Source organism: Amblyraja radiata, chromosome 16, assembly GCF_010909765.2.
Source record: "Amblyraja radiata isolate CabotCenter1 chromosome 16, sAmbRad1.1.pri, whole genome shotgun sequence".
Classification (NCBI taxonomy): Eukaryota; Metazoa; Chordata; class Chondrichthyes; order Rajiformes; family Rajidae; genus Amblyraja; species Amblyraja radiata.
This window is the reverse complement of record NC_045971.1, coordinates 13,166,760-13,193,813: the sequence shown is the minus strand read 5'-3', so window position 1 is coordinate 13,193,813 and position 27,054 is coordinate 13,166,760. Positions and strand designations below refer to the sequence as shown.

Below are 27,054 nucleotides of genomic sequence, written 5' to 3'. Positions count from 1 at the left end.
GGGTGTGCATTTGTAGCTCAGTGAAACCGGGAAAGTAAGTTGAGGCTGACAATGACCATTGTGGAACCAACAGGAGAGTCCCCTATCTGGACTCACTCCTATTTCTCCCCATCCCTTCCTCAGGCTTCACAATTTGCAACCTGTAAATTCTTCCTTCAATCTTTGGCCTTTGTTCCAACATTGTGCCTATCAACCCCCCCTCCACCCCCCCCCCCTTCTTCATCTGTGTCCAGCTATTATCTGCTATGCTTTGGCCTGCCTATCCTCTCTCCCCACTCCCCTACAATCAGTCCGAAGAAAGGTCCCGATCCGAAACATCGCCAGACCATGTTCTCCAGAGATGCTGCCTGGCCTGCTGAATTCCTCCAGCACTGTGTCGTTTAGTATAAACCAGCATCTGCAGTTCCTTGTTGCTACAGGACGGAAAGAAAGGTGGAGCACAGAGAGGTTGAAGCCCCAAAAAACATGCTGACAAGGCATCACCTGCTCCTGTATTGTGCCCTGTTGCACAGCAGCAACTACAAATGTATAGTTACAATCCTACACCTTTACAGCAGCTGTCAGTCATAATTATAATGCTTTATAAAAAGGCACTGCAGGGCAAGAAGCTTCAAAGGCCTGTCCGAACTTGGAAGAAGAAATTTTCAAAAGTCCGGAATCTGAAGTGTTGCTTTTTATTCAAGTTATAGAGTGTGTCCATCTTCTGCAGTCCCTGTTCTTACATTTCAGGGTGACTATGGTAAGATAGGGGAGGCATGATGGCGCAGTGGTAAAGTTGCTGCCTTACAATGCCGGTGACCCGGGTTCGATCCCGACTCTGGGTGCTTTTTGCACGGAGTTTGGACGTCCTCCCCGTGACCGCGTGGGTTTTCCCCAGGGTGCTCCGGTTTCCTCCCACATTCCAAAGACATACAAGTTTGTAGATTAATTGGCTTTGTTAAAATATTGTAAAGGAGGAGGGAGGGGGGTGGAGAGGATGAGAATCACACAAAAGGATAGGGGACCAGCCTCGGTGAGCAGAGTCTGGTACTTACTGGGATGCAGTTGGCTTCAGACTTAAACTTGGAGGCAATCATGTAATGATGCTGGGATCAATGGCATTACACATGGAGAACTCAATGATACTAAAACTGTTTAGGCTTACAGGTTAGCCGACTCACCGATTAACCAGTGTCAGGGGTTACGGGGAAAGGCAGGAGAATGGGGTTGAGCAGCAAAGATGGATCAGCCATGTTTGAATGGCGGAGTGGTCTTGCTAGGCTGAATGGAATCATTCTATTCCGATCACTTATGTACATGACCGTAACCAAGCATTGTCAACCTCAAGCATAGGATCATGCATGACCAAATTACTGGTGAAACTTGGCTGCAGAGGTGCCCGGTAGCACGTCCCAAGACAGACCTGGCCGCATCCTGTGCATCAGATGGACATTGGCAGTGCAGAGAGACTAACTGTAAGGCTGACTTTCCCACTGATGGCCACAGCAAAACTCCTTGTGTGGCCCAAGTGGTTGGGTTACTCTTTCCTGGAAGGATGCACCCCTGCTCCCAGCACCCCTGCTTTCCACGAGATGTGCGACTCGTACCTAGCTTGACCTGAGTCAAGATGAATTCCAGCTCCGCCAGATGGTGGATGCTGACCAGGTTTCCCTCTGACCTCATGCAGATCTTCTGGGACTCCTGCCAACTCTTCCTCTCTTTATTCAGCCGGTAACAATTGCATCGAAATTTCAACCAGCCTGCTTCACACATGGTTGTCCGGTTGGCACAGGTATCTAGAAAAAAAAAACATCGTTCATTCATCTACAAGAAAACGGTGGTCAGTGGAACTCAGACTTAAAACTTAATACTTATGCTCATGGTTATATTTAAGTGATCTGGAAAAAATTGGTCAAGTGATGGGAAATAACCATTAAGTTGTATATATTTAGCACCTTTCATTGTTTCAGGATGTGCCAAAGTGCCTTGAAGCCAAGTAAGCCTTTTTTCAAAGTGAAGACATTGGTATAAACTTGCTCTTATCTAATGTCCACAATGGTTGCCATCAAACTCCTTGAACACAGAGGCCATTCGGCCCCCTGGGTCTTTTCCACCAGTCAGACCAAGGCTGATCTACCACCCAACTTGCATCACATCTCCATTTAACTGCCTTCCATCCTCCTGAATCTCCTCACCACTGGCTCCATCTACCCACAATCTCCCTCCTGACCTGGCCCTATCCATCAGATGGTGATCACCATGACTCACCCCTCCCTCTCACCACTCTATACTGGTTATCTCCTCTCTACATTCTGTCCTGATAGAGGGTTTTGACCCAAAACCTGACCTGTTGAGTTCCTCCAGCAATTTTCTTTTTGCACCTGATTCCAGCAGCTGCTGTTTCTTGGGTCGCCCTCTCAATCACTGTCTTGTCAATGTTAATTATTTCAAACCTTACAGTCTTTGAGGCACACATTTAAAAACTGTTACATTCTGATTTATTTCTTGAACAGCCCCACTCTCTTTCGCTCCTTGTTTTTGAATCGGGATCATTCCTCTCTCAAACCCACATCACCCAATTGAATCTGACGTAGCAAGGAACAAGAAGCATCTTTGAGCACAATGATCTCAGGGTCTGAGTGAGTAATGCAGTCATTCACAGAAGAAGTAAACGTAATTAATTTCAGACAGCACCACCCAAAGTTCCCTTCCAACACTCTCACAGCAACTCCATCATGCTGGGTCACTTCAGGACATCCTATTTTCACTCAAGCGACTGCTAACATATCATCTGTTTTTCATCAAAATGAGGCATAATTTACTGCGAGTTCTTGCCAGATCGGGGACAGAGACCACTGCCCACAAATCTGGCTGATGTTCATTGCTCACTGGATAATTAGAAGCTTCCTTTATGTTTCCATTACTCAAAAGGGAGATCTGTTCCAATGACCTGATATGCCATCCCCAACTCCTCAATAGCACTTGGGCTCCTCTGCTGATCTTTGTCCATATTATCTCCTGTCATCCAATGTACAAGCCCTGGCTCCATCCAATCTATGGTTCTTTTAATGTCACCAGTGGGGGTTCTAATCCTAGATCCAACGCATATTTTGGAAGTACGCCAACAGTTTTGTTCTTCATTGGCACTGTAACCTCAATGCTCTGAGTCAGCTGGCCAACAAGTGATAGGATAAACTGGTTTGTGCTGTTTCCTCAGCCCACTAAGCCAATTCTTTCCCACCATGGTACAAGGCACTATGTTATTTAGGGGAGCTGTAATAACCGGTTAGTTCCCCACCTGTGGTCACGGTATTTGTGGGTTTTGGCTTCTTCTTACAGACGTATGGCCTGGCGATGCCGCAGTCTTTGTTCTGCCACCTTCCGGAAGATTCTGTCCGGATAACTCCGCAGTTTTCCTCTAATGAATTTGCCGGCTGGTCTACCAAAGGAAGGAAGGGAAGAGGTTAGTTAGTTCCTTATATTAATGCTGGACCTGGGTGAGGCCAAGAGCAGGTCTCCTGTACGTTTACCTTGTGGCCACCCACACAATTAAGCCTCAGCAATAGATTGCGAGGTGCCCAATCTCGAGGCACATGTGATCCAATTTTGATTTGAATCAGGGGGCATTGTGCTGGAGATTGTATTCAGTTTCAGATTTTTCTTTACTACATAGAATTGACTCATCGCCAACTCACAGAGCAATCCTATCCTCCCATTACTTTTCCCCGGTAACGTACTCATCCAACATTTCTATCAACTCCACCATTCGCCCACACTTTGGGGGTAATTTGCAGAGGTTAATTAACCTCCTACAAATCTACACGTCTTCAGGACGTGGGAAGAAACCAGAGCACTCGGGGGAAGCCCTTGTGGCCACGAGGAGAACATGCAAACTCCACATAGACACCACCCGAGGTCATGATTGAATGGGGATCATTGGAGTTAAGAGATGGCAGCTGCCGCTCTGCCGGCTGTGCTGCATATCCTTGCCCTTGAATAATCCTTCAACCACTGTGTTAAAGTCTCCAAATGACTCCCAACATTGGCAGCGCTTTGGAGGTTGAGATATCCATACTTTTTGTATTGTTTACTCTACACAAACGTATCACTCTGTAGCCCACATTATCCCATGTGATCTGGGAAACTAAACACTATCACTATTCATAAAACTCCCATTGCAACATAAGGTGCATCATCAGCAAACCTCCCAATTTCTGACCTTCTGATGGAAGACCATCACTCATGAGGTAGCTGACGATTGTTGGCCTAAGACCTTTTTCCGAGGAAGAAAGATGTCTCCTGCAGTGACATCCCAGGGTTGAGATCATTGACTTGCAACAACCAACAATCTTCTTCCTCTAAGTGAGATATGACTCAACCCACTGGAGAATCTTTTTACTTTGCGGTCAATTTGGTCCAGTTGTACTTGATCTCCTTGGTGCTACATTTGATCCACTACAGTCTTGATATCAAGGGCTGACAGTCTCTTCTCACCAGTGGCGGCACAATAGCAGTGGTAAAGTTGGTGTCTTACAGCGCCAATCCGGGTTCAATCCTGACTACGGGTGCTGTCTGTACAGAGTTTGTACGTTCTCCCTGTGACCACATTGGTTTTCTCAGGGTGCTCCAGTTTCCTCCCACATTCCAAAGACGTGCAGGTTTGTAGAATTTAACTTCTGTAAATTGTTCCTAGTGTGTAGGATAGAGCTAGTGTACAGGTTGATCACTGGATGGCATGGACTCAGTGGGCCGAAGGGCCAGTTTCGACACTATATTGCTAAGTGAAATTCTATGCTCCTTGATTAGACCAAGGCTGTGATGAGTTGTGTGGTCAATGTCCTGATAAAAATACACTGTCAATAGTGGTTTCCACGACTATGCTGATGATTCAAAGTAGACTAATTGGACAGTAATTTCTCCGGAACTTCGTGAACAGATCATACCTGGGAAAGTTGCACATTAGCAGGTGACCCTCTGTGTTGTGAAGGCACTGGAACTGGGAGTTGTCTAGTCCCATTGCCTCTGCTCTACCATGTGTTCCCTCCCGTGAAGCATGAATCTTCAGCCTTTGCTTTAGCAATTACATGCTGGGTCCTGCCATCACCGAGGATGGGGAACATTCTATGAAGCATCCTCCTCCTGTTAGCTCTTTAATTGTCCACGATTCACGACTACATATGGTGGGACTGCAGAACCTTGATTTGCTGTTGTGAGATAGCTTACTTTATGTAATCTTTTTTGCTCAGTTTGTGAGAAGTCCAGTTCAGTAGGTTCAAGCCTCATCGTTTAAGATTCTGATCGCAGAGAGTGAAGGTTACTCCACGTGGTGGTGCCAATGTGACACACTTGGTAATGACATAGAGATCCCCCATCTCCTACTGTTCAGGTCCACTATACCAAGTATAACACATGAATCCCTGCTCCAACCAGTTTAATGACTTGCCACGACACATCTATATTTCCTGCTGAATGATTTGAGGTATCTTTATAAAATACATCCTATGAGTATCTCCATTCTGTGGGTGCAGTGTGGCGTGTGCAGATCTCTGAACTATTTTGCAACACAATTTAGAACTAGTGTATTGTGTGTGCATTTTCTCTCTTGGAAGAGGTGACTTTAGCCACCGCCTGCCAGCCTCTTCCAATGGTCGATCTCTTGCCTCACTCCCAGACCCTCCAAGTAAAAGATCTTCCTCCAGGCATGACCAAGACCTGCATGTCCTTTGGTGGGAACTCTCTCCATTGCACAAACCTCTACATCCTCCATGATAGCCACGGATGCAGTCCTTCTGGTGGAGGTATTCCCACTGTACTGTTGGGAGGGAGTTGCATGATGCTTTCTCCAGGATTGTGTCAGGTTTCCTCATTTTCTTCATTCAGGCAAGTGGAGAGATAGTCCTAGAATCACGCAGCCTGGAAACCGGCCTGCCGGCCAAGTCGCTCATGCTGACCAAGATGTTCTACCGAAACTAGTCCGTAGAGGAACTGGCTCTTGGATCTGCACATGATCCATATCCCTCCATTCAATGCATATGCTAATTAGCAAAAGGATTTGAGTATAGGAGCAGGGAGGTTCTACTGCAGTTGTACAGGGTCTTGGTGAGACCACACCTGGAGTATTGCGTACAGTTTTGGTCTCCTAATCTGAGGAAAGACATTCTTGCCATAGAGGGAGTACAGAGAAGGTTCACCAGACTGATTCCTAGGATGGCAGGACTTTCATATGAAGAAAGACTGGATAGACTCGGTTTGTACTCGCTAGAATTTAGAAGATTGAGGGGGGATCTTATAGAAACTTACAAAATTCTTAAGGGGTTGGACAGGCTAGATGCAGGAAGATTGTTCCCGATGTTGGGGAAGTCCAGAACAAGGGTCACAGTTTAAGGATAAAGGGGAAATCTTTTAGGACCGAGATGAGGAAAACTTTTTTTCACACAGAGAGTGGTGAATCTGTGGAATTCTCTCCCGCAGAACTATTTACCCACGCTGTTAATCGCTGACACTATCTTGGCAAATTGTTGAGAGATGCAGGGAAACTGGGTGAGTTTCCATTGACTTCCATTCAGCTCTCATTTTATGGCACATTTCGAATGTAAAACAACCTTCTGCTGTTTCAAACCTTTTTGTAAAGTAGTTTTATAGTTCTGGTGGGAAACATGTGGCTCATTGCCTGTTATTAGTGCCATTAGTGCACCAAAAATAGGTGCAATTCAATTTCCGGACATATGCCTTTCCAACAATATCCACTCAAGGAAGTAACAACACAGAAAGAGTGGACTACAAATCATGCCGGGCCTTCAACAAAACCACGGCCACAAGGGCAGCTGGGCTAAAGTCAGTCACTCGATAGCAAAGAAAGGGAGAAACAAGGAACTGCATATGCTGGGTTATAAGGAAAAAACACTAAGTGCTGGAGTAACTCAGAAGAGAGTCTTTCATCCTTTACTCTTTCAGTCCAGAGGAAGGGTCATGACTCGAAATGTCGACTCTCCATTTCCCTCCACGGATGCTGCCTGACCTGCCGTGTTTCTCCAGCAGCTCTCCCGTTCTTTGCTACAGATTACAACATCTGCGGTCTCTTGTGCTCTAGGCATTCAAAGTTGCATTCCAAATACTCTACCTCATAATTAAATAGAAAACCATGAAAGATAGAGATTGTAAATTGGATAGTTATAGGAAATTGGATAGTTATATGGATGGGAAAGGAATGGAGGGTTATGGTCTGAGCGCAGGTATATGGGACTAGGGGAGATTATGTGTTCGGCACGGACTAGAGGGGTCGAGATGGCCTGTTTCCGTGCTGTAATTGTTATATGGTTATATGGTTATATGGTAAGGACGGAATTCAGAGCTTAAAATGCGGTCTGAAAAACATTCAGGTACACTGGTGTCGATATTTCCATATTTCCATCTGACATGAGTTGGCAGTTCAGCCTCTGGAGTCTGTGCCAACACACAATGTAATCCTTTTACCCCCCTCATTTTCCCAATAATCCCATTCTTCACACATTCCCATGAACTCCAGCTAGATTCCAACACTCACCCACACTACGTCAAATCAAATATAAAACAAAAACATAGTCATCACTTGACCAGGGTGGGGAATAAAATCTGCCGAAGTTGGGCTTCTTCCCAATGACTGGTTTGAAAAGCGAGAAATGAGCTGAGGTTGTGTCTGGCTCTGCTCATGACTTCATCAAAGAGAAATTAGCAAAGGCAGACTAGGGAGTAAACTGGAGCCGGCAGGGGAAGGGGAGTGGCAGAGAAAGGGATGAAGAGAAAAAGGAAAACAAGGGATGGAGGACAAAAGGAAACGACAGTAAAAAAGTGAGGGGAGACCGAATGAAAAAGTGTGACAGAGAATTCACAGCTGATCTCTTTGCGATACTTTGATACTCATTTCTAAGACCAGATCACAAGGCATGTTAAACAGCAATAGTGTGGCAGAAGCTCTGCGGATCCTTGCTCGGGTTAAGAGGTGTTTAAAACACTGTTTCCATGTAATCTCTCTACAGTAATGAGACATTTTCTTTTAAGTACACACTGTGACAGTCTGTTAGTTTCTGACAATGGTGGCCATTGAAATTGATAAGCAATCAGTTTTATTAACACTTGTTCAAAAGTTACTCTATTAAACAAGATAACATGCTTAATTTTGTATTTTTAGCTTGCAGTACCAAAAATAAGTTTACAGCTATTATTAAAAAGAACTTTGGTTTTGAGGAGCGGGGAAACGTTGTTACTGCAAGTCTGGAGCTCTCCAGTCCCTAATTCCCCATTTACTCAGCTTTTTACAATGCTGTTTTCGTCAATGTGGGGTTTCTGAGGAATGCCACTGTTGTGATGTAGCATCGCTAACTGCACTTGAATTGCTGACTATCTGCAATGTTAAACCTGGTTCTCTGTCCATAGCTATTGCCTCCCTCTGCACATTTCCAGCTTGCTTTGCTTTATTTTGGAGCATACAACATGGCACGATAAAAACATACTTAAGGCCATTTCCAAGATATTGTGGTTTTGAGGAAGAAATTGGGTACATGCAGCAGCTTTAATGTCAGAGAGCATCTGAAGGTACACAATGAACCCTGGTGAGTTGTTTGGGGGTAGGGGGGGATTGTGGGGAAAGGCAGAAAAGAATTACTTATTTATTTTGAACTGATTACCACTCTCCCAGTTGAGGTACTTCAGTGGGGACCCATCAGACCACTGCCAGCCACCATCGATGTCCATATCATTCAGGCCAATCCAAAGAGTAGCACTGTAGCCAGTCAAGAGGCCTACAAAAGGAAACAAACAACATCACAGTGTAAGCCTGCTGCCTCAGCTCATTTGGGACATCATCACTGCAGGCTGAGCATGTGTTCTAGGTTTTAGTGAATTAATTTCTCTGTCAAGTGGTTCTTTCTGCACAGTTCATCAACAATGCATTGGGCTGAAGTCAACTGGTTTCTTTATTGCCAGGAGCTGGGTGTCACCAGCAACACGAGCATTAATTGTCCATCTCTGGTTGCCTTTGGGAAGATGGTGGAGGATCTTCCCTTTGAACCACTGGACCTTCAAATGGAAATTAAGAATCAATCAAGTTGATGAGGAGCAGGCGTCATGTACATAATAGAGCAGGTCCTACTATTAATCAAGCTTTTACTGACAATCTAAGAGCTCTGTGTCACTTAACCGGATACCAGTTTACCATTTCCAGATATTTAAAATGGAATTCGATCTCCAGATTATTAGTCCAGTAGAATAACTAAATAACTTCTGCACTGAGCTTTGCTTATATCTGAATATGAAACAAGTAACCTCATTTGAGGTTGCTTTGGAAGGTAGGTCTCGCAGAATGGGGTCATTGTAATTGAAGAAACTTGGAACAGAATATTTAAAAACAGGATTATATTACACATCTCCTCAGGCTTGCTCTGCAATTCAAAAGTTCATAGCTGAACCCATGCCCATATTCCCACCCAATCCCAGTACTCTTTAATCCCTATAATGTTCAAAAATCTATTGAGCTCAATTCTGAATAAACTCCAGACCTTGCATCCATTGTCCTCTGAGGTAGAGAATTTCAAAAAAAAAGAATTACATCTCTTCAGTACAGGCCCCCAGTTTACATAGGCCACATTTCCCACTTTTCCAACTGTTTGGGTTTTGATCATTCTTCAGACTGATGGCTGATTTTAATAGACCCACATTCCTGCAAGAACCCACTTCCCTTGATAGCATCTAAAAATCAATCATCCTTTTCTTGAATATGACGTGACTGGGCTGCCAAGAGGAGCTGAAGTTGGAATTGCTAAATGTCAACTCAATGCTTAAATTTAGGTAGGAAGGAACTGCAGATGCTGGTTCTACACTGAAGATAGACACAACATGCTAGAGTCTATCTCCAGTGTAAACCCGCTTCATTTTAGGGACAAGTACGTTCAGAGTAGTGGCTCTTCGGCACAGTGTTAACATGTTGATAATGGCTATGTCTCTGGTCCCCCACTCTGTCATTCACAGTTGCTTCACACTAAAATGAACCAAGGGATCAGACTGTAGGCGTTTGGAAACTCTGCTCTGTCTTTGCAGCTTCTGCCAGACTTGGCTCTCGGCCTCCTGCCAAAGGAAGTGACTCACAACATGGGAACATTCCATCTCAGGTTGAGGCAAAACGTTAGCCGAAGCTACCTCCTGGACTCCCATTTAACCCCCCCCTCCTTGTAATCCCAGTGGCGGCAAGTCACGTGACCAGCAGCGCGGAAAAGAAAACATCAAGAATGTACACAAATACTGCAGGCAGAGCTGTGAGAACATATACCACAATATCTCTAATAGACGTGACTTGTGTCGGCATTTCCAAATTACATAATTAGGCCATAAATTCCAGTGAGCAGAATTAAGCCATTCAGCCCATCATGTCTACTCTGCCATTCAATCATGGCTGATCTATATTTCCATCTCAACCCCATTCTCCTGCCTTCTCCCCATAACCCCTGACACCCATACTAATCAAGGAACTATCAATCTCCACCTTAAAAATATCCACTGACTTGGTCACCACAACCTTCTGTGGCAATGAATTCCACACATTCACCACCCTCTGACTGGAGAATTTCCTCCTCATCTCCTTTCTAAAGGAATGTGCTTTTATTCTGAGGCGATGGCCTCGGTTCCTAGAATCTCCCACTGGTGGAAAATCAACACAATACGATAGAACTTTATTTATCCCTGGAGGGAAATTGGTCTGCCAACAGTCATAAAACGCAACAAGATACATGAAACACAAAATCAAAGTGACGAGTGGAAAGTCCAAGATTGGGAAAGTGCAAAGATGGGGGGGGGGGGGGGGGGGGGAGATGGGGGCAGAGAAGGGAGTCAGTCTACCCCACAACAAAAGGGGGAAAAGTTGTACAGTTTGATAGCCACAGGGAAAAAGGATCTCCTGTGACGTTCTGTGCTGCATCCTGGTGGAACCAGTCTGTTGTTGAAGGTGCTCCTCAGGGTTGACCAGTGTGCCATGCAGGGGGTGAGCTGTCCAAGATGCTCCGGAGAAATCCTCTCCATGTCCACTCTATCCAGGCCTTTCATTATTCAGTAAGTTTTAATGAGGTGCCCCCTCATCCTTCTAAACTCCAGTCAGTACAGGCCCAGTGCCGTCAAATGCTAATGTGATGAAAACTCGTGCTGACATTACAGTAAGAGTTAAGGGGATTGGACGATCTCTGTGAGGTACAAGGTCATCAACTAATTGATGTTGGATGAACGGACTATTCTCTAAACCAAATGCGTGTAGAATTCCAGCTTTTTCCCACCCCCCCCCCCCCCCCCCATCATCACTCGACCCGAAACGTCCCCTACTCCTTCTCCTCATAGATGCTGCCTCACCCACTGAGTTTCTCCAGTATTTTTTGTCTACTTAGAATTCCAACATGCTCAGTTGACCTACCACAACTACGGAGCAGCCCTGAACTACTATCTACCTCATTGGTGCCCCTCGGATTATCTTTGATCGGACTTTACTGGCTTTACCTTGCACTAAACGTTATTCCCTTAGCATGCATCTATACACTGTAAATGGCTTGATTGTTAACAAGTATTGCCTTTCTGCTGACTGGATAGCACGCAACAAAAGCTTTTCATTGTACCTCGGTATGTAAGTAAGTAAGTAAGTTTTATTTATATAGCACATTTTAAGTCAACTTGCATTGACACCAAAGTGCTTTACATAAATTAAATAATAAGTTTCCATACAAACCATAGAAAAAGGTTAAAAATAAATAAAGAAAGAAAATGGACACAACACATTATAGAGTTCAACACAAACATCCCCCCACAACAGAATCAAAAATTTCCACTGTGCGGAAAGGCAACAGAAAGTTAAGTCCTCTTCCTCTGAAACACCCGAGGTCGGGGCCCATTTTTGGCCTTGCAGCCAGTCCGATAATTTCCAGGGCCCTCTTGCCGTGAAGATGGAACTCTGGCGTCGGGTGAAACAATTCCTCAAGCGGCTTGGAAAGTCTGGAGCGGCTGCCTCCTCCCCGGAGACCGGAGACCATGGCACTCGTAGACTTCAGGCCGCGCCGGTTGGAGCTCCGACCCCGGCGAACTCGATCCCTGGCTCCGCGGCGCTCCAAATCCAGCGCCGCCCGCGGCCGGACGCCCGCAGCCCCAGCTCCGCGATGTTGGGATCGACGGCAACAGCGCTCCGGAGCTTACCGCACGGCGACCCGGCAAGGCATCGCCCGCTCCGTGGCTCCGCTCCGTGATGGTGTCCTTGCGCTGCGCCGCCGCCGAAGCTGTAGTCCCGGCCGGTCCCGACAGGAAACGCCGCTCCATTCTCGATGGTAGGCCGCGAGGACGGGGCGAAGAAGCAGCTCGGAGGGATGCTGCCTCTCCGACTAGGTAGGGGACTAAGAATTAAAGTTTCCCCCTTCCCCATCCCCACCCACCACATAAAAGACCTCCACTAACATTTTGGACAGGACTTAAAATTAAAAAAAGGTGAAGAGACGGACTGCGGGCGGGCTGCCATACACAGACGGCGCCCACTAACTAAACTCAAACTTAGAAATGTTGTTTCTAACATCGTAATTCTTTTTCTCTTTCAGCCCGCAATTTATTTTGATGTGTCCTGTTCAAAGGTCTTGGTTTATATGATAATTTCAACAGATAGGCAGTAAAAGGAAGAATTTACAGATTGGCTAGCACATATCCCATCCAACAACGGTGACTATGCTTCAAAAACAATTTGCTGGCTTTGAAGCTGTATTTAATCTGACAGCTGCTGTATATCATTAAGTTCCGGCTTTCATCTGTTCTAGATAATCCAATTGTAATTCTAACCAACACCTGCAGCTTTGATAGACTCCATGCACTGCAGAAAGTAAAAGAGAGAGGGGGGTAAAAAGAACATGCAATTATACATATCTCACAAATATCAAGAGAGCCTGAACTTGAAACTTAGGCACTGTGACAATGTAGGAGTTGCAATGGTCAATGTCTGAGCAATAGGTTCCTCCACATAAATGGCCAGACCACTTGTATTGTTAATACTGACCAAGAAGGGCACCAGGAAGTAGTCCACTGTAAACAACAACATCCCATTTGTTGGTCAGAAGGCCACGGCCAGCCTAGTCTGACGTGCTCTCAAGAAGAGAATGTCTCAGTCACTGCACCTCAAGTTTAGATCATAAAGCTATAAGACAGAATTAGACCATTTGGACCATCAAGTCTTCTTTGCCATTCAATCAAGGCTGATCTATCTGTCCCTCTCAACCCCAATCCCGCCTACTCCCCACAACCTCTGACACTGATCAAGAATCTGGCAATCACCACCTTAAAAATATCCATTGCTTTGGCCTCCCACAGCCATCTATGACAATTAGTTCCACAGATTCACCACCCAGAGGCTGGAAAGGCCCTCATTTTTATCTTCTTGAGAGTGTCGTAAACAAGAGACATAGCTACAAAATAAGGAGTCGGTCATTTAAAACTGAGTTGCGTCGAGATTTGTTTCTCTCAGAAGGAGATGAAGCTCGGGAATTCTCTGATTCTGGGGTGGTGGAGGCCGAATCATTAGATATAATTAAGGTGGAGATAGATAAATATTTGAAAGATCGATGAACTGAGGGTTATGTGAAATTGGCGTGGAACAGGAGTTGCTTTCACAGATAAGACAATATCATACAGAATGGCAAAGGCCGGCTTGACAAGCTTAAATGCCTGCTCCTATTTCCCTGTGTTCTTGTGTCCATTTGTGCTGCACTGGGAGTCTGCATTGTGTGTCTGAATCCCTGGGCTGGGACTTGAACCCACTATCTGATGGCTGACAGGGAGGTGGTGGGTGCGTGTCACTGCTGTACCATTGATGTAGGTCTGCTCGTGAAGTTCGGTGACGCTGAGGAGGTCGGAGTTCTGTTGCTGGCAGCTGGTACGAGCCTCACTCCACGACAAAGTAGACTGGAAGTTGAACTGGTAGCAGCTGTTGGTCAGTGGGTCCTTGTCCCAGAAGGTCTCACAGTCATCACCTGTAGACAGAGCATGATTGTTAGCAAAGGTCAAGCAGCCAACAGTCTTATGCAATTCACGCTTTAGCGGCAGTAATGTTGGGAGGTGCCTGTCCTGCTGGAAACTAGGCCTTGGAGTAGTGTTGTGGTTGAACCATGTTAGTTTTACACACAAATGTTGTATAAGGAAGTGCACACAATCTTTAAGAACCCTTCTGGGTGAAAGTGGTACAAAGCTTTTATTCTTCTTTCCCATCGTGTTGCACCGTTTCTCACAGGTGGTCTCTCGCCTTCAGGTATTGCGAGCTCCCACTTCATACAATTGGCCATTCTTTGTGTGCCAACGTTGGCAGCTCAGTCGGAGCCAGTGAGCCAGTGTCCCAAACCTAATATTGTCCTCACGTAACATCCATAAACACACACACTGACTTCCCAGCAGAAGGTCGGTCAGAATCTCCACAGCTGCCCAGATGCCCCTTAACTCTGCAACTAATAACAAGAGAGAACTGAGAATCTCCCGTTGTCAGGGTTTGGATTACGATTCTCGCAGACTTGGGTGTCCAACCATCTAGTCATTACCTGGCATTCAGCCCAGACTCCACAGACCTCTAACACACAGTTTGTGTTCTGTGGTTGCCTTGCATGAAATCTCTGAAATAAATCAGCTGCACCAAAAGATTCACATTTGTACCTGATAGAAATTACATGAAAAGCAAATGATAAATCACTTTAACTTACTTCAGTCATAAATCTACATGGCTCCAGGTTACCTGCAATAGTTCGAAGAAAGTTTCATATTACAAAATGTGCCAAGCCCTCAGATCTAAATATGGTCTAACTAGAAACCCTGCAGAGAAAGCTCTCCACTCTCATAAGGGAAAGAGCTTCTCACCAGAGACAAGGAGAGAGTTGGAGAAGTGGATTGTGCAGTGGAGCTGGGAGGGATTCTCCTCACACGCGGAAGCAAACTCACTTTTAATGGGACAGAAACCCCATCTTTCATCCTTGCCGTAGTCCACCGTCGTCGCGCACCAGAGGTGGCCATCCTCACGCCCAATAGTGGTGCAATCGTGGAACCACTGGCTGTCGTACATGAACGGGATGGTGCAGGGCTTCCCGTGGGAGTTCCCCTGGATGGTGTAAATCTCTAAAAGAAAAATAGCATATCGGTTTTAAGTGGGTTGCGCAAAGCTACATGCACAAGTTGCTGGCAGAATGGAGATCTTGGGTAACTTCACCTGCAAGGGACTGGAGATGGTTTCATGCTCAGAATTTGCATTGTTTAACCATTACTGCACCATGCAGTTCTCGGAGACTGTGCCTTAGTGCAACACAGAGTCAACTACTTCTCCTGAGTCATAGCAGAGTAGTGAGACAAGTCAACAGGTACTTCTGCCTATATACAATGTCAGAGTCAACTGAGGAAGTTCAAGAGATTTTAGATAAGCACATGGAAATGCTGGGAATGTAGAGGTAGGGAGATGAGATTAGTTTATCTTGGCATTACGTTCAACCCAGATATTGTGGTCCGAACGGTCTGTTCCTGCGCTGTACTCCTCTCATGACTAGGGCTTCTTCTCTAGTCAAGGGTGGTGAAGAATGATCCAAGTCTGAGGGCAGGCTGAGGATTTGAGAGGTTGAGTGAAGATTGCAGCTGGTAACCATAGATGTGATAGATGGGTGCTGGTGATAAACATCAATATTGGGGGTGGGGGTCATGGGATTGAGTGGTCAGAAGAATCAGAGGTGCAATTATGGTCGGAGAAGGGGGGGGGGGGGGGGGCGGTTAAGGAGATTTAAGTCTGAAGGCTGGCTGAGGGTTTGAGAGGTTGAGTTAAGATTGCAGCTGGAGTCAGGAACATTAGACAATTGGTGCAGGAGTAGGCCATATGGCCCTTCAAGCCAAGCACCACCATTCAATGCGATCATGGCTGATCATCCACCATCAGTACCCCTTTCCTGCCTTCTCCAGATATCCCCTATGTTCAAGGGCCCTATCTAGCTCTCTCTTGAAAGTTTCCAGAGAACCGGCCTCCACCGCTCGCTGAGGCAGAGAATTCCACAGATTCACAACCGTCTGTGTGAAAAGGTGTTTCCTCAACTCCGTTCTAAATGGCTTACCCCTTATTCTTAAACCGTGGCCCCTGGTTCTGGACTCCCCCAACATCGGGAACATGTTTCCTGCCTCTAGCGTGTCCAAACCCTTAATAATCTTATATGTTTCAATAAGATTTGGTAGTGATGGGATCTAAGATGATTAGAGGGTCAGGCGAGAGGTCTTGAGTTTTGGGAAGGTTGGAGGATTGGAGCATCGTTGGGGTTTGAGAGGATGGGGGGGGGGGGGGGGGGGGGGGGGGGGGAGGGGAGGGGTGAATTAGAAGGGTCGGAGCTTTGAGGAGGATGAGATTTGGGAGCTTTTATAGTTCAAGAATTCAGGGTCTGGTCCTTGGGAGCACCAGGAGTGACTGTGTGGTTGCACATCCTGGACAGTGAATGTGGTGGGAGATGAATGGTGTCGGGGCAGGATACAATAGTGTGGTGGGTCGTAAAACTGAAAGGAAATAGGAAACGTGTGTTCCGGTGTATTGGTGCATGGCTGTTGTTCAAGGGAACAATGACAGTGTGGCCCTAGGTTCCCCAAAGGTTGCTGAAGCTGTATTGGATGGGTATTGATGTCATCCTATGCATAATTGGAAGTGGAAATGATTTTAAAAAAATGAGAGGAAGACTCTCCCTAGATGAATTTCTAGAGAGGTGCACATTGCATTTTGTTCTGTGAAAAGAAATATTAATTCTCAACTGCAAAATGCTGAAAAAAAGTAACTTTTTGGGATGATACATTGAAAAGTGTGTCTATTTGTTTTTGTGAAATATTGGCCCGATATTTAACCCAATAAGTGAATAAAAATGTTAAGAAGTCTTATCCGATACAGACGAAAATTGGAAAATGGAAAATAACATTAAATTATTCTAAAAGGTAAAAAAGATGCAATAAAACCTCTAGAAATCACCATTAAGACCACAACTGGAATATGACCCAACTGAAGGTGTGCATATAGGATGAAAGTTTGAACTTTAGCCTGAAAACAGTAAAAGGATGAATCAGTTTCCATTGAGTTGAGGGGGGCTAAGAAACTGGTTCATTGGAGCTTAGAAGGATATGGGGAGATGGTGCAGATCGTCACAATGACGAAGGAATTGGAGCAACTGATGGGGATTTCAGTGATAGTAGGTAGGTTGACAACTCAAGGGTTGCGATAATTGCTAAAGGACGGGAGAAGAGGCAAATTCCTTACCAAGTGCTCTAGAGAGAGAAAGTAAGTACATTTATTTATATAGCACGTTTAAATCAACTCGCGTTGAAACCAAAGTGCTTTACATAAAAGAAATAATAAAATAAATAATAAAGTTTCCATACATCCATAGAAAAATAAAAAAAATAAAAATGACACATCACATTATAGAAGTCAACATGAACGTCCCCCCACAACAGAATCAAAATTTTCCACTGTGGGGAAAGGCATCAAAAAGTTAAGTCCTCTTCCTCTATGAATCACCCGAGGTCGGGGCCTATTGGCCTCCGCAGCCAGTCCGATGTTTTCAGGCCCTCTTGCCGGAAAGCTGGAACTCCGGCGTCGGGTGAACACTCTTCAGCGGCTTGGAAATGTCTGGAGCGGCCGCACCCTCCCCGGAGACCGCGGCTCCCAAAGTCCACAGGCCGCGCTGGCTGGAGCTCCGACTCTGGCGATCTCGTATCCCAGGCTCCGCGGTGTTTTAAATCCAGTGCCGCCCACGGCTGGACTCTCGCAGCCACCGCTCCGCGATGTTGGGAGTCGGCGGTCACAGCACTCCGGAGCTTACCGCACTGTGACCCGATAAGGCATCGCCTGCTCCGTGTTGGTATCCCAGCGCTGTGCCTCCGCCGAAGCTGTAGTCCCGGCCGGTCCCGACAGGAAACGCTGCTCCAGTCCGATGGTAGGCCGCGAGGAAGGGGCGAAGAAGCAGCTCGGAGGGAAGCCGCCTCTCCGACCAGGTAGGGAACTAAGAAATAAAGTTTCCCCCTTCCTCTTCCCCACCCACCACATAAAAGACCTCCAACTAACATTGTTTTTTTACCAGGACTAAAAGTGATTTGCTTTGCTTGGAAGGATATTGGAATCAGGTTCAATAATAACTTTCAAAAGGGAAGTTGTTAACTATTAGAAAAAGAAACAAAACCTATAAAGTGCAATCGACAAAAGGCGGGTAAGCAGAGGCAGTGGATCAGTCTTTCAAAGAACTGGCCCTAGCAGTGACCAGTATGGTCTTCTTTTGGTACGATGACCGGGGGAATGGGAGCAATGGTTATGGATCACGAGGGACTCCCTTCAGCAATGTTGTCGCAGGCCCTTGTGTTGAAGGAAGGGCAGCTTCCACGTGGGAGGCTGGGGTTCGCAAGTCACATGCGCAGGTGTGTGATCTATCGTGCAGGAACTCTGTCAGACACCAAATCATTAATCCATGCGGTTATTGCATCCAATGCACGGAGAACCCAGAAGTACAATCCATACAGCAGTGTCCTTACCAAAATTCCCACTGAAATTATATCAGGTTGTTGCGCTAAGCAATGGGACATGTAGACCAATATTAGGATTCATTAGAAAGTCAGCAGGTTAAAGATCACAAGTAATAGTAGGATCAATTATAATAATAATAATAATGGATGGGATTTATATAGCGCCTTTCTAATACTCAAGGTGCTTTACATCGCATTATTCATTCACTCCTCAGTCACACTCGGTGGTGGTAAGCTACTTCTGTAGCCACAGCTGCCCTGGGGCAGACTGACGGAAGCGTGGCTGCCAATCTGCGCCTACGGCCCCTCCGACCACCACCAATCACTCACACACATTCACGCACATTCACACACAGGCAAAGGTGGGTGAAGTGTCTTGCCCAAGGACACAACGACAGTATGCACTCCAAGCGGGATTCGAACCGGCTACCTTCCGGTTGCCAGCCGAACACTTAGCCCATTGTGCCATCTGTCGTCCTATTTGTTATGTCCATTTGGGGTTTCTGTGGGTGCTCCAGTTTCTTCCTGCAACCCAAAGAGCACGTTGGTTGGTAGGTTAATTAGCCACTATAAATTGTCTTGTGTGTACCAGTAAGTGGTAGAATCTGGGGGTGAGGGGGGGGAGTTGATTACAAATTGGCAGAATAACATGGGATTAACGTATGGCCAGCAGGGTCTCAGTGGGTCGAAAGGCCTGCTTCTGCACTCAATGACGGAACTCATGGATCAATGTGGAAGATCAGTCCTAACGTACAAAATAAATGATTTTAAAAAGCTTAAACGAGGAAGAACAGAAAAAAATCTAGGCACATAAAACCTTTAGAAATCAAGTGACAATGTTTTGCCAAATGAAATATTGATCTTGGTTCCCAGACAAATAAGGCAGGAAACGCAAGTAGAGTGGGAATGCTGAAGCTACAAATCGTTCACCAGCCTGTTAGAATGATGGGCCCATACGTGTACACATGGTCACGGGATCCTTTTCAGGATCAAGGAGATGGTGGAATAAGGAATCACTGAGCTACTGGATGCAGGGCTTCACAGAAAGAAAAGAAGGTACGGGATCTTCATGAAAACAAAAGAGGTGAAGAAATAAGCTGATGGAGATGGAATTACCATGTGTTATAATAAAGTATATCAGATGAAACGAATTGCAATAATGGTTGATGCATCTACAAAAAGATGGCATAAATTTATCAGAACAAAAGCAGAAGCAACAAAGGATTTTTTTTTCAATACAGGGGATTAATAGAGATTGGAAACTGTATCTACAAAACTTTAAAAAGAAATGGGACATTTTGTCAGATTGTAGCACAGAAGGCACTAACTATGTGTAGGAAGGAACTGCAGATGCTGGTTTACACCGAAAATTGCCACCAAATTGAAACGTATAAGATTATTAACGGTTTGGACACGCCAGAGGCAGCAAACATGTTCCCGATGTTGGGGGAGTCCAGAACCAGGGGCCACAGTTTAAGAATAAGGGATAAGCCATATTTAAAACGGAAATGAGGCAACACTTTTTCACACAGAGAGTTGTGAGTCTGTGGAATTCTCTGCCTCAGAGGGCGGTGGAGGCCGGTTCTCTGGATACTTTCAAGAGAGAGCTAGAAAGGGCTCTTAAAGATAGCGGAGTCAGGGGATATGGGGAGAAGGCAGGAACTGGGTACTGATTGGGGATGATCAGCTATGATCAGCCGAATGGCCTATTCCTGCACCTAATGTCAATTGTCTATAAAATGCTGGATTAACTCAGCAGCATCTTTGCACAGTAGGAATAGGTAATGTTTCAGGTTGAGACTCTTCTTCATACTATAATTGGTTCATTTCCCTCGTTCAGTCTAATAAAATTTAATGGGTTTTTGAAATATCAGAGGAGGAACTGAAGGATGGGACCAAGATCACAACACACTTTAATCACTAGGTTGCTCCAGGGAATTTTCCCCAGAAATAAATAATTAGCTTATGAACACAACAGGCATCTGTCAAGCAGTTGGACTATTGCTACTATACATCTCATTGCTAGTGCCTAAGAAACTTCAGAACTGATTGTCAGTACAAATGCTGTTCGAGGGATTTTTGAGATAATTCGAGATTTTTGAGATAAAAGTCACAAGAAAAACATAGCTGGAAAATCATAATGTGTAGGAAGGAACAGCAGATGCTGGTTTACACAGAAGATAGACACAAAAAGGAATGAGTGGGTCATCATATGACGAGCGTTTGACACCACAGGGCCTGTACTCGCTGGAGTTTAGAAGGATGAGGGGAAGCTCATTGAAACTTACTGAATAGTGAACAGCCTGGATAGAATGGATGTGGAGAGGATGTTTCCACTCGTGGGAGAGTCTAGGACCAGAGGTCATAACCTCAGAATTAAAGGACGTTCCTTTAGGAAGATGCGGAGGAATTTATTTAGTCAGAGGGTGGTGAATCTGTGGAATTCGTTGCCACAGAAGGCTGGTGGCCAAGTCAATGGATATTTTTAAGGCAGAGATAGATTCTTGATTAGTCCGCATATCAGGGGTTAGGGGGGGAAGGCAGGAGAATGGGGTTAGGAGGGAGTGATAGATCAGCCATAATTGAATGGCAGAGTAGACTTGATGAACCGAAGGGCCTAATTCTGCTCCTATCAATTATGACCATGAAAAAGCTAGAGTAACTCAGTGGATCAGCCAGCATCTCTGGAGAAAAGGAATAGGTGACGTTTATACAGTATATAAAATATGATGTATTTTCTATTATCAAATATTATATATATATTATCCCTTCGAGACCCTATTTGACCCAAAACATCACCTATTCTGTTTCCCCAGAGATGCTGCCTGACCCGCTGAGTGTCTCCAGCTTTTTTGTGTCTATCACTGGAAAATCCGCCTGGGCTGTGATTGCCAATATGATCACAGACAGATATATGCCTCATTTATTATTACAGCTGTTTTTAGTGATACAACAAACAACTTTCCAAAAATACTCAAGACCCCACATTAACAAAAGAGCTAAACATGAAAATTATAAGGTTGAGATTTAATGAGCTGGTGTGGATAATTTATACATGGAGCTATGGAATCCTGGAACGAAATAACCTCCTAGTTAGTTTATTATTTACTGGATGTGAACCTCATGATGTATTGCTGCAACTAATTCACCTGGCAGGTCAGACATCAAACAGCATATAACTGAGAGATTCAACAATGGTCATGTTACGTATCTTTGGGTTTAAGGTAGAACTCGTCTCACATAACAATGTATAAAATTACCACTGTTACAAAAGAACTTAAGTGTATAAAAATCAAAGCTGGAGCAAACCATTCAGCCTCACAATACGATTTAGGCTGAACATAGAACCTTGAACAGTACAGCACAAGAAGGGCCCTTCGGCCCACAATGTGGAACATGGTGCCTTGTTAAACTGATCTCATCTGTCTGTACATGATCCATATCCCTCTGTTCCTTGCACTTCCATATGCCTATCCCCAAGCCTCTTAAACACCACTATCATATCTGCCTTCACCACCAACCCTGGCAATGTGATCCAGGCTACCAGCACTCTGTGTAAAAACTTGCCCTGCACACCTCCATTACACTCTCCTCCTCTCACATAGCTATGTCCTCTAGTGTTGGACATTTTCACCCTGGGAAATAGTCATCCTATCTATGCCTTTCATTATGTTGTATACTGATGTCTGATCTGATATATCTAGCATAGCTAATAATTGATTTCCAATTATACACTGATAAACTTATATTATGTGGTCTGAAGAAGGGTCTCGACCCGAAACGTCACCCATTCCTTCTCTCCAGAGATGCTGCAAGTCCCGCTGAGTTGCTCCAGCTTTTTGTGTCTTCGGTTTAAACCTGCATCTGCAGTTCCTTCCTATACAAACTTATATTATGTACTGATCCAAGCTGATCCAATCTTGGTTTCAAGCAACTGTCCCCCTCTCTCTCCATGCACCTGTAGTTTTAAATGCTAGACGCTTCAATAAGGTCATCTTTAGACTTCAGAGATACAGTGCGGGAACATGCTCTTCGGCCGACCAAGTCCGTGCCGACCAGCAATCACAATTTTTTACCAGAGCTAATTAACCTACAAAGCAGTACGTCTTTGGAGTGTGGAAGGAAACCGGAGCACCCGGAGAAATCCCACACCATCACAGAGAGAACGTATAAACTTCGTACAGATAGCACCCGTTGTTAGGATCTAACCTGGGTCTCTGGCGCTGTAAGGCAGCAGCTCTACCACTACACCACTGTGTCACCCTAATTCTTACCCCTCTCATTCTTCGATACTCAAAGTAAAGGTCCGAACCTCTCAACATCTCCATGTGTGGAACCCATTCATTCCAGGTATCAACCCAGTGAACTTTCTCATCCTTAAATATGGAGGTCAAAACTACACAGAACTCCAGGTATAGTCTCGACAATGTTCTGCAAAGTTCCATGAAAACCTCTCTACTCCATTTCCCTCACAAATAAAGACCAACATTCCATTAGCCCTCCTAATTATTTGATATACAGATAGTTCTGCTATAACACGATAGTTAAGTTCCTAAAAAACCTAGTGTTATAGAAAATCACATTATAGTACAATAGTCTATAGTTGCCTTCAAAGCAGAGATATAAACATGACTGTGCTATAACCAAGTGGCAGTAATTTAAATAGTGTTTCATAAAACATCCAACACGTTACAACCAATTGAACGTTATAATAGAAATGACTGCTTGCACGCTAGCCTTTTGTGTTTCATGCACTAGGACACACAGAATATTTATATCACAATATTCTGTAGTATCACAAAGCTTTAAAAAAAAAATGTGGATTCTTCTTTCCAAAGTGGATAACCTCAGATTTTCCCACATTCTACTCCATCGGACAAGTTCCTGCCAATTCACTTGACCTATCTATATCCCTCTGCAGGCTTGATATATCTTTCTCACAACTTGCTGGCGTCCCTATCTTTGTATTGTTGGCAATTTCTGGCTGCAGTACATTTGACCCCTTCATCCAAGTTATTGATATAAATAATAAATAGTTGAGACTCCAACACTGATAGCCCCAATAGTTACTGACTTCCATTGGAAAAATGATCCATTTATCACAACTGTATGCTGCTAGTTAGCTTTCCCAATCCATGTCAATATATTAACTCCCAAACTCATGTGCTCAAAAGTGTCATCTGAGGTTGCCTTATCCACACAATTTGTTACATCCTTCAAAAATTCTAGTCACTTTGTTAAAAACATTTTTGCTTTCAGACCATAATTCTGTCAGATTGTTTTATGATTTTCTCCCTTAATAATGAATTCCAGCATTTTTCCAATGACAGATGTCAGTGCTATAATTTCCTGCATTCTGCCTTCATTCCTTCTTAAATAATGGGATTTTTCTAATCCTATTAGACTTTTCCAGCATCTAAGGAATTTTGCTGGATTACAGCCAATGCATCCATTTCTTCCTTGACCCAAGGCTGTTGGCCAAGTGTCCATCAGTTTGCAAGTATTTTTTCTTCAAATATAGAGCTTGTTTTAAATACTTCCTTCCCCATAGTTCTTGATTCTCGTTACTGTGATTTTTTTTGTGTCATATGCCTTCTTGCCTGAAAATCGATCCAAAGTATTTATTTGGAATTGCTGTCATTTCTCTAATTCCCATTATTAATTCCCCAGTTTCACACTCGATGGGACACTCTATTACTCTCTAGACACTCTATTAATCCTTGCAGGATTACTTGCTATCTGCGTTTAAAAAATATATATTATTTCCAAATCCCTCCTCATAATCTCAGTATTCTCCACCGACACGATTGTTCACATGGTTCATGTGATCAGGCCAATTGGAGACAATAATGATGTCACATTATGGTAGCATCTGGTTCAACCTCCCATCACCGTCCCTCTGCAGCTAATACTTAGGGGAGGGTCATCAAAGAAAATTTACATCATTCTTATTTCCTGAAACTCGTAGATTTATTTAATTATTTATACATTATAGAGATTATGAAAAATTACATCATCCTTATTTCCTGACATTCAAATATATATATATATATATATTTATATAGGAATTTCAGGACATAAGGATGCTGTGAATTGTTTGTGTGGGGGGGGGGGGGGTGGGTGTGTGCAAGAGCGGAACTCGCTATCAAAGCATGGAGGGGACGGGGACACCATTTTTTGGCGGCCACGCGCGCATGCGCACACACACCACTCACACACACGCGAGGCTTCGGAGGCTCACTCCAGCGCTAAAAGCGGAGATTTTAAAATCGGGATTACAAAAACTTGGGGTGGATGTCTCCCACCTCTCAAAACATGGGGGGGCACGTGTCCCCTCTGGCCCCCCCGGGTTTTCCGCCCGGGTGTGTGTGTGTGTGTGTGTGTGTGTGTGTGTGTGCGTGCGTGCGTGTGTGTGTGTGTGTGTGTGTGTGTGCGTGTGTGTGCGTGTGTATAAGGACAATGCAAATTGTTTAATAGAAGTAATTGATTTAAAAATAAGGTGTTCTGACATTTCATCTGCATACTGTTGATTTTTGAATGACCTGCTTATTGAAACACAAATGGATCACCAGTATAACCAATTTTTGCATTCAAACCAGGATTTTGGTTAGGCTGCATTTGGCTCTATTGGTGCAGTTCTGGTTGTCCCATTACAGGAAGGATTTGTAGGCTTTGGAGAGGGTGCAGAAGAGACTTAACAGAATGCTGCCTGGATTTGATGGTGGCAGAACGAGATGTTTAGGAGATGATTAGATGGTGGCAGTTAGAAGGAGATACAAGGTCAGATTTGAATTGTTTTATTTCTGGAGCGTTGGAAGTTGAAGGGTCCTGATAGAAATATATAAAACTATAAGAGGCTGTGCCACTGTGCCATTTTTGGTATTGGTTTATTATTGTTATGTGTCATATGTAAGTGAAAAACTTTGTGTGCTATCCAATCAAATCATACAATGCAGGAGTACGATCAAGTCACACACAAGTACAACTAGTAACGTAAGGAGAAATATACCAGAGTGATGAATATAATGTTATAGCCTTATGACTTTAAGTTTGAAAGAAAATTCAGATTTTCAAAAATTCAGGTAGGTTGAGAGATCAAGACCTCACCCTAGTTTAGAGGAGGACCATTCAATAGTTTGATAACAGCAGGGAAGAATCTATTCCTGAATTTGATGGTATATGCTTTCGCACTTAAAAAAAAATCTTCTGCCAAATGCAAGAGGAGAAAGGGGAATGATAGGGATGTCCTATTATCATCCAGGGACAGGGAAGCTATATGCCTACAAGATCCAGAAACCGTGGCACTGTAAAGGAGCTAGATTAACAATTTATCTCCAAGTTAGAAGTTGATTCAAATCTAAACGCTAAATGAACATGACTCGTGCGGGATTAAGGAGTACTGAGGATATTTGACCTTACCATGATAGGGTCGAGAGCACAGGTCGTCATTGGTGTTGTGTATCCTCCACAGGTCCTCAGGCCCTGAGGCGCTGGGTTCAGGCTGCAGATTCAGAATGGTGTTGAGCTGATTGCCAAGACTGTTACAATGCCATCGCATCTGGGCGGACTCCTGATCACACTCGGTCATGCCCAGGATGGGTGTAGTCTCGTTCTTCCTCTGGGTGCTCAGGCACTGCTCGGATCCAAGGTTAAAGAGACGCAGCCTGGAGACCCATTTCCACTGCTGGTGGCTGGAGCTCTCGTTGCAGGTCAGGGCCAGTGCCACGCTGGAACCCCGGCTCTCCAGGCAACTCCTCGTTTTCTCGCTGTACACCAGAAATACATTGGCATCTGCAAATCAAAAATGAATATCGTCAGAACTAAACGGAAGGGCCTGTCTGAGGAATTGACATTCAACTATATTGACTCAGATTTCAACAGCATGAAACAGACCTCAAATAGATTATCTTACACTTCATGCCCATCTCCGAGTCTAATATCCCTGTAGGCATCACATACATATTCCATCCACAAGCATCTATTCCTCAGACACTGCATTATCTTGGCTGTCAAGGCTTCGGGCTCTGGAATTCACTCTACCTCGTTAAACTGATTCCTAAAAACTTTCTCTTAACCTACCTCCAAGCTGCTGTGGTATCTCATTAACTAGTGTACAAAATCATGAGAGGAATAGATCGGGTAAATGCACAGAGTCTATCGCCCAGAGCAGGGGAATCTAGAACCAGAGGACATGGGTTTAAGGTGTGGTGGGAAAGATCTAATAGGAACCCGAGGGGTAACTTTTTTTACAAAAAAGGTTGATGGGTGTGTGGAACGGGCTGCTGGAGGAGGTAGTTGTGGCAGATACTATTGCAATGTTTAAGAAGCATTTAGACAGGTACATGAATAGGACAGGTTTAGAGGAACATAGGCCAAACGCAGGCAGGTGGGACCAGTGCAGATGGGACATTGGTCGGTTTGGGCAAGTTGGGCCAAAGGGCCTGTTTCCACGATGTATACCTCTATGACCACCTCAGTTCATACTTGGTTTGATAACTTTCCTCAGAATTGGTTATTTTACTAGAGTAAAAG

The 27,054-nt window shown here is 44.6% G+C and overlaps 1 protein-coding gene across 1 annotated transcript in view; it reads right to left on the bottom strand.

Annotated features, from left to right (window-relative positions):
* Positions 1-27,054, bottom strand: part of mrc2 (mannose receptor C type 2) — a 145,642-nt gene that overhangs the window by 88,263 nt on the left and 30,325 nt on the right. Inside the window, exons 2-7 of the mRNA XM_033035115.1 lie at positions 25,942-26,313; positions 14,941-15,114; positions 13,824-13,988; positions 8,643-8,756; positions 3,278-3,418; positions 1,587-1,775 (exon numbers count right to left, since the gene is read on the bottom strand). Of these exons, the coding sequence (XP_032891006.1) occupies positions 1,587-1,775; positions 3,278-3,418; positions 8,643-8,756; positions 13,824-13,988; positions 14,941-15,114; positions 25,942-26,313 (1,155 nt within the window). The remainder of the gene's footprint in view (positions 1-1,586; positions 1,776-3,277; positions 3,419-8,642; positions 8,757-13,823; positions 13,989-14,940; positions 15,115-25,941; positions 26,314-27,054) is intronic.